General features: G+C 51.8%; 1 protein-coding gene across 2 annotated transcripts in view; it reads left to right on the forward strand.

The window, feature by feature from the left end:
* The window catches only part of ADAMTS14 (ADAM metallopeptidase with thrombospondin type 1 motif 14), an 88,110-nt gene that overhangs the window by 23,047 nt on the left and 51,875 nt on the right, over positions 1-13,188 (forward strand). For both annotated transcript variants that reach the window (XM_023205021.2, XM_023205022.2), the window contains exons 3-4: positions 4,805-4,961; positions 11,213-11,403. In XM_023205021.2, coding sequence (XP_023060789.2) covers positions 4,805-4,961; positions 11,213-11,403 — 348 coding nt within the window. The remainder of the gene's footprint in view (positions 1-4,804; positions 4,962-11,212; positions 11,404-13,188) is intronic.

Below are 13,188 nucleotides of genomic sequence, written 5' to 3' on the forward strand. Positions count from 1 at the left end.
CCCTCGCCTCCCAGTTTCCATGCACATACATGCAGTTTGAGAATAGATGTACTTTTATGTACGCATGCACACATACATACTGATTTCAAAATAATTTGGCCTCAATTACCTGCTATAATATTTGGGACCTTATCCTGATAGTAGACAGCTGTGGGTGACCCGCTGAACTTGTTCAGTTGTGGTTCACAGCAGGACACAAGGTGATTTCTAAGCCAGCACTCACCTCCCTAGTTGCCATGTGACCATGTCTTCTTTGGGTGTCCTGGGCTTACACCTGAACTTGGGGGCTTCCCCTGGGAGAACCCATACTGGAAAACATGTTAACATGGCCTGGAGGCCTCTGGATGAAGAGGTAGGCCAAATGTGTTACCTTTGCAACCAAAACGATGTCATGTTGGAGAATCCACAGTCCTTCCCATCTTCCACCCTCACCACCATTCAGCCACACACCTCCCAGGGAACGCACCTCAGAAACAGCCACATTAAAGGGTGTTTAGCCCAGCAGAGAGTGGTCGGATTTGTGCACTGGAGAATTTCCATTTGGGGAAATTGGACAAGGGCCTACGGGTATATGGCTCAATTGGATGTAATCAACGATTCTTTGTTTTAGTTTTACTGTGTGAAGAAGCTTTCTAGTACATATTTCCTCTTTATTTACCGTTTGTAAAAGAATAAGGTATAGGTAGAAATTCAATATGACTGACATTTATTTTCCATCCTATCAGAATTTATTTCTCCTTTTTTTCTTGATTTTTTATACAGAAATTTGATTTGATTTTAGCACTTTAAAATTAGCCACCACTTTTCAGAAACATAAACATTCTATAAATTGAGAGACGGGAGTACTTTAGTGAAGAGGCAGAAAGCCAGAAAGTTCTCACTGCCAGCCTGTCTACACTGTGTGGTGCCTGGTTTCCTGGCCAGGGCAGAGATTCAAGGGAACTTGGGCCAAACCTCTCATTGTGCAGACAGGGAAACCGAGGTCTGAGGGGAAGGAACTGGGCCCATCTTGTCTCCTGGTCTGGTGGCCAAGCCTGCTTTCCTGTCTTCTCTGTCTAGGAGGAGAGTCTCTGTGGCCCAGGAGGAGCCCAGACCTGGATGAGAGCTGCCTGTCAAGGCCTGGGTGGGATGCCCGCAATGGGACAAGGACAATCTCTAGGAAGGTTCCGCCCTGATCCCTTGGGGGCTGCTGGGATCCACAGTCACAAAGAAATTTAGAAACTTATTTCTCGGATTATGCAGGACAGGTCTTGGTTCTGGCTTCTTTGTCCTAAACAGTTTACTGGGATGGGGAAAGACAGATCCTTTAACCCTTTCCTGGTGAGAGGCCTAAGAGTGTGGGGGCTGGACCAGACCCAGGGTCCTGGGGGTTCCCATTCTGCTGAGAACAGTGAGGGTGTGATGAGGGTGGTCTGCGTAGGGGTAAGAATCCTTTTAGGCTAGGTGGCGGGGGAGGTCACCTGGGAAGTGGGAGGGACTGTTTCTTTTATGGGCTGTGCCCTGCCCTTCCTTCTCATATCCTTAGTGAGAGGTGTGCTGGCCTCCATGGGAGGGTGTTGCCCAGAGGTGGAGAGTTGGAGAATGAGTGTCCTTGCTCTGCAAAGTCAGACCAGAGGCCCAGGGATTTGCAGGTAGTACTAGGAAAGCAATGTTTTCTTGCTCCAAGTGGCTCCTGAGGGCAGAAGCAGGCCTGGGGGATGAACCCAGGTAATACAGTATTGTGGTTAAGAGTGCTGACACTTACTTGCTGGGTGACTGGGCCAGTTACTTAACCCTTCTGAACCTCTATTTCCTCATCCATGAAATGGGTCTAACATTAGTACCTACCTTATAGGGCTATAAAGATAAAATAAGATAATGTATAAAAATATGAGTGGCGGGTACTGTTGTTAGTAACAGTGATAAGAAGACGATTTATAAACGATGGAAAGTGGGGAAGTGTGTTCACGCTGAATACAATGTTAGGAGTGTCCCTACACAGAATCTGTTACATCTTGAGGGAGGGAGCTCTCTGTCACTGGAAGCATCCAAGTAAAAGCTAGAGGTGTCCTAACTGGGGATGTTGTCAAAGTATGATGCTTCAGACTGGGATGAGCACGATGATCCTGAAAGGTCTGTAGCCCATGACTGTGGGCCAGAGGAGGGGGTGGGCTGGAAGGCAGTGGTTTCATTCTGGGAACTGTATCCCTCATATGAGGCACCGAGCCCTCGAGACCACGTGGAGTCTCTGGGCTGCGGGGCAGGGAATGCCAGGCTTGAAGAATCCTCTTTGTGGAGCCATTTAACCAAGCCCTAGAATTGGGGAGGGCCTTGACCAGGTGCCTGGTGTGTGGGAGGGGCTGAGTAGAGCCTTCCACTTCTTGCTCTGGAGAGTTTGCCTCTGCTAGGCAGCTTGAGAGGTGTGATGGACTGAGACGACGCAGGCCACTGCCCTGGGCCAGCCAGGTTTGTGTGCCCGTGACCTGGATGGAGCAGTGGCCTCTGACTCATGCTGTCCCTTGCTTGCTTGTTCCAGGGGTACAAGGGACCCAGGGGTCCCTCTGGGTATCAGACACGGGTATAGAAAGGGGGATGGGATAAATCATGCAGGGCTTGGCTGAGAGTTCATCACAGGCCCTCATGGCAACAAAGCTGTGGTAGGCCTTGGAGGCGTGTCCCGGGCCTGGAGCCACCAGCTGGGAAGACAGGCCTCCCGTCCGGGTTCTGCAGGTGCACAGCGGCAGAGGCCCTTGGATTTGGCCACCGCTTTTTGTCCAGGTTTGGTCTCAACCTCTGTCCCTGAGCCTGAATGCCCTGGTCCCCTCCCCACACTGTCCTTCTTGCATTTCCACCCTCACCCAGGGGCCTTCCCCTCTACCTCGTATGCTCTTTCCTTTTCGCGTCGGTTTCTTTTGCACCCTAACAATTTCTCCCTTCTGCCTGCTATGGAAACCTGGACTGACAGTCCCTGGGTGACCATGTGACTCAGCCTGGATGGGACTGTGAAGGGAGAATCTCCTTGTCTCTAACGGCAGAATGGAGATGTGTCTGCAAGGACAGGGGATGTATAGCTTGTCTTGGAGGAGGGAGGATGAAGCTGGTGTAGGGGGAACTGAGGGGAGGGATGGTAAGAGTGTTGGGTCTCTCACTTCCAGTCTTAGCCCCTGCCTCAGTGTGTCCTGGGGCTAGTACCTTCCCCTTCAGGTCAGGGGGTTTGAGTTGAATTTCTAATCCTTGCAACCAGGAACCTGATGGATAGTCATCCTTCAGGACCCACAGATGGCACCTCCTTTGGGACATGTGTCATAGCATTGGGCAGGACATTGGCTGCCCTCAGCTCTTGGGCCTTACTTTTCCGTTTCTCCCTGCCCATAGCAGGCACACAGTAGGTACAAAGTCAAACTGCTCTGCGTGGATGCATGTGTGCTCAGTGTAAGATTTGACATTAACATTTTAACAAGCACATCAGAACTTTTGCAGACAATTGAGTGTTATCTGATAAAATGGTTGTAGGGAAGCCTCAAATTTGTTCCAATAATGCCATTTTTCCCTGGAACGTTTCTTGGCCTCTTGATTGGGCCTGTTGATGAAGCACAGAAGGCAACCGTCTTGATTTGGCTCCAAAATGATGCTTTCTGTTTGATCCACAGAAACAGCTAGAAGGGTCACAGAAAACGCTGGCTGCTGTTGGGGGCTTAGTGGTAGGTGTTCAGTGGGATTTGGAGGGGGCTCCTGAGATGCACCCTCAGAACAGGAGGAGGTGGGAAGTGGATGGAATTGGGTTGTGTTTTCACTGGAGTTCCAATTCAAATGGAGAAGGTCCAGTGAATTTATAGAAACGCTTCCTTCATTCACTGCTTTGTGTTCACAGCTGCGCTCCCAGTCCTTGTTATGTAGTAAGCACTCAATAGTGAAGGAATTCAACACATATTTGTAAATAATGCCTATGATTTTCCATCCACCGCGGTAGGTACTCTTAGTACTTTGTAGGATGACGTGGTGTGTGTGTGCCTGTGTGTGTATATACACATGTGCATATGCAGACACACATACGTTAACCCATATCTAGTTGTATGTTTCATCAGCCCCTGTGATAACTGCCTTCACTGGGGGATAATAACACATTTGCTGGGCTTTGCCATCATATTTTTTTTTGTTTTTATTTCCAAGGCCAACACCTGATTTTTTAAGGGAATATTCGATGTAGGGAGACATTAGATTAAAAACACGCACTCCTGGCTCATTTATCGTGAATGAGCATTAGCTACCCTCCTCCCCGCCCCCAAACCCTCATCCTGCCGTGTGCACACCCATGTGCTTTCAATGTGAAATAACAGCGCTTCGTATTGCAGTTGGGGACCAGCACACCTTAGGGGTAATGAGCCTTTGCCCCTAGGATTTTCCTGTCTGCCTCTAGGTAAAGCCAAACCCTTGTGATGTGCTTCGGGCTGGAGTGCAGTGCCTTGTTGTGTGTGCATGTGCCTCATGGCAGTGGCTTTTGTGCCTCTGCTTTTTGTAAGCAATAGAAGCTCTGATGTAATGAGATTTTATGCAGAGCCCCATGGATAGACAATACAGTAAAAGTGGATCTGCTTTGCTGAAAGGAGGGTGGGTCCCTTTGCTCAGCTTTCCTACCACCTCCTCCCATTCCCCTGCCAGGGCCTCATAGAATGTCATGGAATCCCAGGGCTCCTCAAGGCCCTGGAGGAAGAGCCTGCATGCATGTAGGGTCACATATGTGTACTCACAGATGCTCGCCTGTCGGCTGTACTGTGTTCATGCCTCTTCTCTCTCTCTTCCCCCGTGCTTGCTGTCCCTGGTTCAGGTGGGTCTCATCCGCACAGATAGCACCGACTTCTTCATTGAGCCTCTGGAGCGGGGCCAGCAGGAGAAGGAGGCCAGCGGGAGGACACATGTGGTGTACCGCCGGGAGGCCGTCCAGCAGGAGTGGGCAGAACCTCACGGGGACCTGCACAATGAAGGTAGGCTGTAGGTAGGGGCCTGTGTGCTGCTTCTTTCCCTACCTCTGGAGTGTTTCCCGGTAACTTCTGTCCTTAAGCTGTCCATGCCTGGCCTCAGTCTTCTTATCTGTAAAATGGGACTGGGCCACATAGACCTGCTGTACTGGCAGAGAAACCCCATTGTCTTCTAGGAGCTGCTGTAATTGGCTGGAGCTAGGGGCCAGAGGAGCCACTTGTGTCCTGAACTGTGGTCCCTGGGACTCCAGAGGCCTCTGAGGAGCTCACCATTTCTTCTCAAGGCTATTTCTGAGCCAAGGCAGAAGGTAGAATGCCTGCAGTGAGTTTTCCCCTCTAAAGTCAACTCAACCGTGTGGGAACCACAGGAAAGGAGTTATTAGGGCACCTGCAGGGAGGCTGCCTGGTGTCAGGGCGTCATGGTCAGCTGTGTGTCCTGTAGACCATTTTACAATCCTGTCTTCAAGTCTGTCTACTGCGTGATCCTAGGCAAGTTACTTAAGATCTCTGAGCCCTCATTTTCCTCATCAGTAAAGCAGAGATGATCCATGTCTACCTGTAAATGTTATATGTAATGGTGATGGTGTCTATGAAAATCCCAGTATAGGGCTTGGCATGTAGTAGGTGCTGGATAAATGGCAGCTCTCCTTACAGTATTATTAAGGGTAACTGCTGACGTGTTAGGGTGGGAACCCCCTGAGGGAAGGGGCATCTCTGCGCCCAGGTGACCAGTGCAGGAGCCTACATACCAGAGGCACTCAAGACTTATGCTTGGGCAAATAAACTGGATGTGATAGGTGCTGGTCCTGGGCCCGTGGTCAGCTTCACAGTGTCACAAAACTCCTTTGGCCAAGAAGAGATGAGGAGGCCGTAGGTGAAATCTGGTTATGACTGGCCCACACACACCCTTGTGCCAGCTCCCCGTGGGACTGGGCTTGGCGTGAGAAATGTCTGGAAGCCAGTTGTCCCCACAGACAGTGTATCCATTGAAGCTCCAGTTGCTCTCCAAGTATCACTCACAAGAGAGCCGTGGCACCAGAGCCAGAAGATTCTGCAGGCCTAAGGTGGGGAGGGCAGGGCTGGTGGGGCCTCTGAGCGCTGGTGTGGATTTCAGGGCACCCTTCCCTCCACCAGGGTTGGGAAGAGGAATGAGTCTCCCCTGGGCTTCATTTTTTTAGGCCAATTCTGAATCCAAAGACCATAAGGTCCCCTCTTTTCGGAAGAGATGTTCGGGAAGTCCAGCTCCAGAGCTGTGAGCCTAGAACCAGCTGCATCACCAGCCACCATAGTGGGCAGCTGGGAAGCTGAGACCACTGAGCACATGGAGCTGGAGTTCAGACCCAAAGAAATGTAACTGCGACTCTTGCCCCACACCAGGTTCCAGGGCTGGAACTCCAGTGAAGCCAGGCCCTGGTCCGTCTATGGGCCTTGCTTAGAAAGACCAGGGGCGGCCGGGCGCGGTGGCTCACGCCTGTAATCCCAGCACTTTGGGAGGCCGAGGCGGGTGGATCACAAGGTCAGGAGATCGAGACCATCCTGGCTAAGACGTGAAACCCCGTCTCTGCTAAAAATACAAAAAATTAGCCAGTCGCGTTGGCAGGCGCCTGTAGTCCCCGCTACTTGGGAGGCTCAGACAGGAGAATGGCGTGAACCCGGGAGGCGGAGCTTGCAGTAAGCTGAGATCGCGCCACTGCACTCCAGCCTGGGTGATGAGCAAGACTCCATCTCAAAAAAAAAAAAAAAAAAAAAAAGAAAGACCAGGGGCAGAAGACTTTCTTGGAAAGCTGCGACTTGCACTTTTATTTGAAGGCCGGTCGTGGGGCTGAGCCCATATGGGGAGAAGCATTTCTAGGCGTGCCTGTCTCCATTTCACATACTTGATTAAAGCCAGAGGCTTCAGCTTGGCTCTTTGGGTCTGGTTTTCCGCACACAGAGAGGTGCCTTGGAGGCCTGGCCAGGTGCTCAAAGCCTGCCTAGCAGTCAGCTAAAGGCTTTAGGGGAATCTCCCTCAGGCTAGGGACCTCTGCATCTCCACCTGTCCCCATCCTCCACAGGTGTCCCTCCCCTTGGTTCCTCAGACCTGGGAGTCCCCTGGGTCTGTTCTCTTCTCCTACCCAGGCTGGGGGTCCTGGAGGACAGATGCCAAGTTTCCATCTCTGTGTCACTCACAGCAGCAGGCCTGTCCCTGGAGGAAGGAGAGCAGGGAGGCATCAGAGGCTCCACTACACGGGTTTGCTTACTGGGCTGAGTCTGTGGAGGGGATTCCAGCCCCCTGCTCCACTGTAAAGGAGTCTGAGGTGCACCAGTGAACCTGGGGTGGAGGGGACAGTTCCTCTTGGCACTCAGGAAGGCCACAGCTGCTGCTTCCTGAAAAGGCCGTGTGGGGGGACACAGCCCACCCATACACTCATGCTCACACACTGGCACAAACACACACTCACACACCCGTACACCCACACTCACACACAGACACACCCCACCCATACACTCACGCTCACACACTGATGCAAACACTCACACACCCGTACACCCACACTTACACACTGACAAACACATACTTATACCCACCCACATTCGCACACCTGCATATACACATACAGACCCCTCTACACACTCACACACTCTCACAACCCCACATCTACCCATGCTCACACACACTGACACCCCCCCACATACACACCCCTTCACACACTCGCACACTCTCAAACACTCACACACACACACTCATATACATACACATCCATCATGAACTCCAAAGAAGAGTTAGGTGATCCTTTCCCAAGGCTCTGGGGAGAAACTGAACTGTTCAGAGTCCAGGGGAAGGAATTCCCAGTGCTGGGCCCCCAGGCTCGAGCTGGCCCACACCCCATGGCCCTGCCTTGGCCCCGAGGCTGTGTCCTGAATGCTCTCCTGCTCCAAACGCTGCCCTCTCCTATTTAACCCATGGTCCTACTCTCCGGAACCCCGTTCCCACCCCCAATTCCCTCCTGAGAATACGAATGGGGTATGTGCTCCTGCAGCCGGAACTCCAGCTCTCCTTGGGGCTGCCCATGCCAGGGACACCAGCCGGGCTGGGGCTCAGGGCGGCTGCTTTACGAACAATTGAGATAAAATTCACCATTTTAACCATTTTGAGGCATACGATTCGCTGGGTTTTTAAAACTATATTCACAATGCTGTGCAACCATCACTTCCATCTAATTCCAGAACATTCCCATCCATTAGTTGTAGTTGCTCCTGTTTCCCCACCGTCCAGTGCCCCCTGGCAACCACTAATCTACTTTCTATCTTACTAAATAAGATATCTATCTTTCTACATAGGATTTGCCCATTCAGGATGTTTCATAGAATGAAATCATACAATATGTGCCTTTGGTGCCTGGCTTCTTTCACTCAGCATGTTTTCAAGGCTCATCCATGGGATCGCCTGTCTTGATGCTTCTCTCCTCTTTATGATGGAACTCCCATCCAGCCTACGGACATGCCACATTTATCATTCATCTGGTGGACGCTGGAGTTGTTTCTATCTTTTGGCTACTATGAAATGCTGCTGTGAACATTCGTGTGCAAGTTTTTATGTGAACATACGTTTTCAATTCTCTTGAGTACATACTTACCAGTGGAATTACTGGGTCACATGGCACCTCTAGGTTTAACTGTCAACTGTATTTTCAAAGCAGCTGCACCATTTTCCATTGGCCTGGGGCTTCTTGGGTGGCTCATGGCAGCTTCCCAGTGGCTGGTGGGCCCTGCTCTGCCCTAAGGGTTTTCTGCTCCTGTCATCCTGAAGGATGAGGGACCCACAGAAGAGGGTGTGGCTAGAGCCCCCCACAGCATCCAAGGCTAATGCTGGCTGGTCCTCCCTAATTCCCCAGAAAGTCTGCAGAGAGAGAATTATGGCTGTGCCCTGATAGAGTGTGGTCATGGCTAGGGGAGGCCTGAGTTTACTTTCTGGGCTGTTGTCATGAAGCTGCTGTGTGACTAGGGTGAGTGGGGTAACCTCTCCAGCCTTCCTGTGACATGCCTGGCAGGGAGGGCTCTGAGAGGTCAAGTGCGGCATTCTACTCGCAGGGCTTACACTTCTGGGCACAGCCCATGTGTTGAGGGTGACTGTTATTTTTCTCCCTGCTCCATGGAGGGAGCCTTGTGCCTTCCCCTCCCCTGCCGGGGGCTGCCCTCCTCTCTCCCAGGAGTTTGGTTATGGGCTGCTGCGCTTGCCATTGGCTCAGACACCAGGGCCACCAGAAACTGCCTGCAGTGTGAGCTCAGAGCGGAGCCAGCCTCAAGGATAAGTGAGGACAAAACCCACCCGAGCCCTGCTCACCAGGCTGTGCGTCCACCCAGAGGGCTTTCCCTGCCAGGCCAGTGGCCACACGTTTTTCCAGCTCTTAAGTCTAGGGCTTTGTTCCTTTGCACTATAGCACCACTCAGCAAAGAGGAGATAAAAACAAACGGTAGCACCGAGCCCTGTGTGTTCCCTGTTACCCGTCCTCAGATCCCCGTTACCTGAGAACCCGTGTGGGTAGCAGCGTAGAGGTGGCTCAGGTCTCTGCAGAGGTTCCCGTGAATGCATCCATGTGCATCACCCATGTGTGGACGGGGTCTGCACACACTCGCTCCCGTGTGTAACATAAATAATCACAATGGACTGGGCAGGGACAGGGCCCTCTGCCCCTTGTGCTGAAGTGGGTTTTCTCCTGCTCTCTGTTCAGCCCCAGCTTCAGTGTCCCCTCCTCAGGACGCCTCCCCCAACAGGTCTGGATCTCCAGGGGGGTGCCTTCTCTGATCAGTCCTGTGGTATTCTTGAGAGCCTTTAATATTCTTGTACTGTTACAATCCAATTTCTTATTTGTCCCCTCTGCTAGGCAGTGGGCTCAAGGGCAGAGGCCGGGCCTTTATCACCTACCCCCTGTCCATCCATTGAATAGTGCGGGGGCCCCTCCTGCTGCCGCAGCCCTGATAAATGCTGGGGATAGCGTGGTGGCCTTTTTACATCCTCAGTCCCAGCCTCCTATCCGGGGAGCTCTCAAATACCTGTGGATAAATGAAGGTTCTTAGAAATTAATGGTACGAGTATCAAAACTTCAGAGTGAGATGGGGGGAAAGTCATTAAGAGTTAAGTCTCTGGAGCCTTCTTGAGAGACCCCAGCCTCCTGTCCTGCCTTCTTAGCTTTCCCTGCGACGTCTCCACGTACCCTCACTCCACCGCCCCAGCAGAGTTTATCTTCATTCAGGCTATGGCATAGATGACTGACAGCGCTCAAGGTGTTACCCTTCTACATGGCGGTATCGTTGGTAATGTTTCAAAGCATGGGCTTTTGATTCAGACAGACCCACAAGAGAAGCTACTTAACATCTTTGAACTTCAATGTGTTCACCAGTGTAATGGGGACAACAATCTGATAGAGTTGTTGTAAAGATTAGATTAGATTGGTTTGGATTAGATTAGATTAGAGGTCAGTAAAGGTAAGGCCCAGGGCCAGATACAGCCTGGCAGCTGTCTTGTAGAGGAGGTTGGATTGGAACACAGACACACTCACAGTCTCATCTGCGGCTGATTTTGTGCTTCAGTGGCAGAATCGAATGGTTGTGACCGAGAATGAATGACCCACAGAGCCTAAAATATTTATCTGGTCCTTTACAGAAAAAGTTTAGTAACTCTTGGATTATATAATACAAGTTAATAAATGCTATTTTGCTTTTAGCCAAAAGGACAAAGCAGCGATGGTGAAATTTGGGGTCACTGACAGTTCCTGGGTGGGATTTGAGAGGCTCAGGGCTACAGGAGTACCCGGGAGTTCCTCAGATGCCCTGTGGAGGCCACAGTAGCCCCATGACTTTTTTCCTTTATGGAGATATTGCCAGCTTTGATTTTTACAGCAACGTTGTGTGTTAGAGATAAAGGGTGGTTCATCCTCATGTTATAGGAGAGGCGATGGATGCCAGAGAAGCGAGGGATGGGGCCTGGGATGCCCAGAGAGATAGGATGAGTGGCTCCTGGAACCCAGGCATTCTGCTCTGGGTCAGTTCTCCCCACTCTGCTACTCATTGCTTCAAAGACTTAGCCCTGCCCTCGTGGCAGGAAAATGGTTCTTGCCCATGAGTTGACCTGGTATGGAACAATGCCTCATACTGCTTTACTTACAGAGGCAGGGAAAGGGGTGCCCGTGATGGAGCCAGAGGTGGGTGGTGGGTGATATCACAGTGACAGCCTCTCCTGTGGGTTGGACCTCACTCTCTTCCTGTCTTGGTTCCAGCCTTCGGCCTGGGAGACCTTCCCAACCTGCTGGGCCTGGTAGGGGACCAGCTGGGCGACGCGGAGCGGAAGCGGCGGCATGCCAAGCCAGGCAGCTACAGCATCGAGGTGCTGCTGGTGGTGGATGACTCGGTGGTTCGCTTCCATGGCAAGGAGCATGTGCAGAACTACGTCCTCACCCTCATGAATATCGTGAGTGTCCACGTGTCCTGGGACTTAGGGGAGTGGGGTGGGCCCCAGTGCTGATCCAAATGGAAGTTTCTGGGGCCTGGTATTTTTCAGGTGGACTTGGGGGAGTCATTGCTTACTCCTTAGCCCAGCAGGCACACCCTTGGCAGCCAGGTTCGACGGTGTAATGAGCCTGAATTGGCCTGACTTGTGTCCCAGGCTGTGGCCTGATCCCAGCTGTACATACCTGGGCTGAGGTGACCCACCTGGCCTCCTGCACTGGAGCCTCTGGACAGGGGGTTCTGGGCTTGGACACATTCAGAGTCGGGCTCAGGCGTGGCCCGGAGCCTTGCTTGTGTTGGAGTTGAAGGGACTTCCCTGGGACTCATCATCTGGAAAAAATGCCCAACCCCAGGCTGGGGAGACTGACCAAGGAGCTGTCAATCTGTGAAGTGGGTCCTGACGCCCTGACACGGGCGTTGGGTGTGCACAGACAGGCAAGGACAATCAGGGATGTGGGCAGATTCTAAGACCGCGGTGAAGCAGAGAGCCCGTGCCCTCAGCTGCTGCCTGCAGTTGTCCTGCAGAGATACAGGACTCTCGTCACAGAAAACCTAGTTTTTCAAGAAAAGTCAGAAATGTGGTTTTTTAAAAAGTGTTTAAAAATTTTATTATGGAAAATTTTAATCCAGATATTTAAGTGAACATTTCCCGTTTTTAAATGTTAAAAGAGAAACCGACTGTGGATGCCAAACAAAACACACTGTAGGCCACAGGTAGCCCCGAGTGAGCATCCCTGGGCTAAAGGGGCAGAGACAAGGAAGAACAAGAGGGAAAGGGGGGTGAAAGCATGGGGCCTTTGTCAGGGTGCCTGTGGCTGTGTGGTTCTGGGAAAGGATGGGGACCTGTCTGGGTGAAGTGAGACCCGAGGTAGAAATGGTGCAGTCAGGGGTCAGATGCTGGGGATGGGGGCCAGACCCTCAGTCCTCCCCTGTGAAGTGCAGTACCGGAGGCAGGTGACCCACTGGGATAGACCCCAGCTCAGCATAGGACACTGTGCAGTCCAGGCGGGGAGAAGGTGGGCAGCAGTGCACAAGGGAAAATGCCACATCAACAGGGGGCAGCAGGGCAGGTGCCCTTCACCTCTGAGCCCCTGCAAGGTGACCAGGTTAATGGCTCATCATAAACATTCATCTGGAATACCAGAGCTAAGAAAGAAGATATGTATGTGGTGGGTCCTGAAGAATTTGAGCGAGGCCTCTTTTGAAGGCCAAAGCTTCCAGCCCTCACTGGCCTTGATGTTAGGGCCCTCTGCCCCTAGGCCTGTTTGGAGAGGATAAAGAGGTTGGCTAGCTGCATAATCATCCAGACCGACAGATGACTGCAGTATGCCAGGGCCGGGATAGAGTCGCCTTATCCTCAGTCTAACATGGGCAGTGCTGACAGGCTGTGAGGGATGTGCAATTGATTGCGCTACTGCACTAAGAGGAATATTAGTGAATCGACCAAGAGCACACAGTCTGACTCGGCCCCTTCCTGTCTTTGTGACTTTGGGGGCGAGTTAAGAACCTTCTGGAGTATGTCCTTCTGCACTTTGCAAGCAGCATTAACAGTACTTACTACCAGAGGTTTTGGGGAGGATAAAACGAGTGCACGGCGCACAGCATGGCCATGCAGAGCATATGCTGTCAGTGGGCGGTGGTTGGTGATAGTACTGTGACCTTCGTGAAGTGACTGGTCATGCATTTCTGGGAATGGAACAGTTGATGGGGAGAAACGTCAATCCCATGTCATGTCAGTCCCCCTGGA

Source organism: Piliocolobus tephrosceles, chromosome 9 (assembly GCF_002776525.5).
Source record: "Piliocolobus tephrosceles isolate RC106 chromosome 9, ASM277652v3, whole genome shotgun sequence".
In the NCBI taxonomy this organism is placed as follows: domain Eukaryota; kingdom Metazoa; phylum Chordata; class Mammalia; order Primates; family Cercopithecidae; genus Piliocolobus; species Piliocolobus tephrosceles.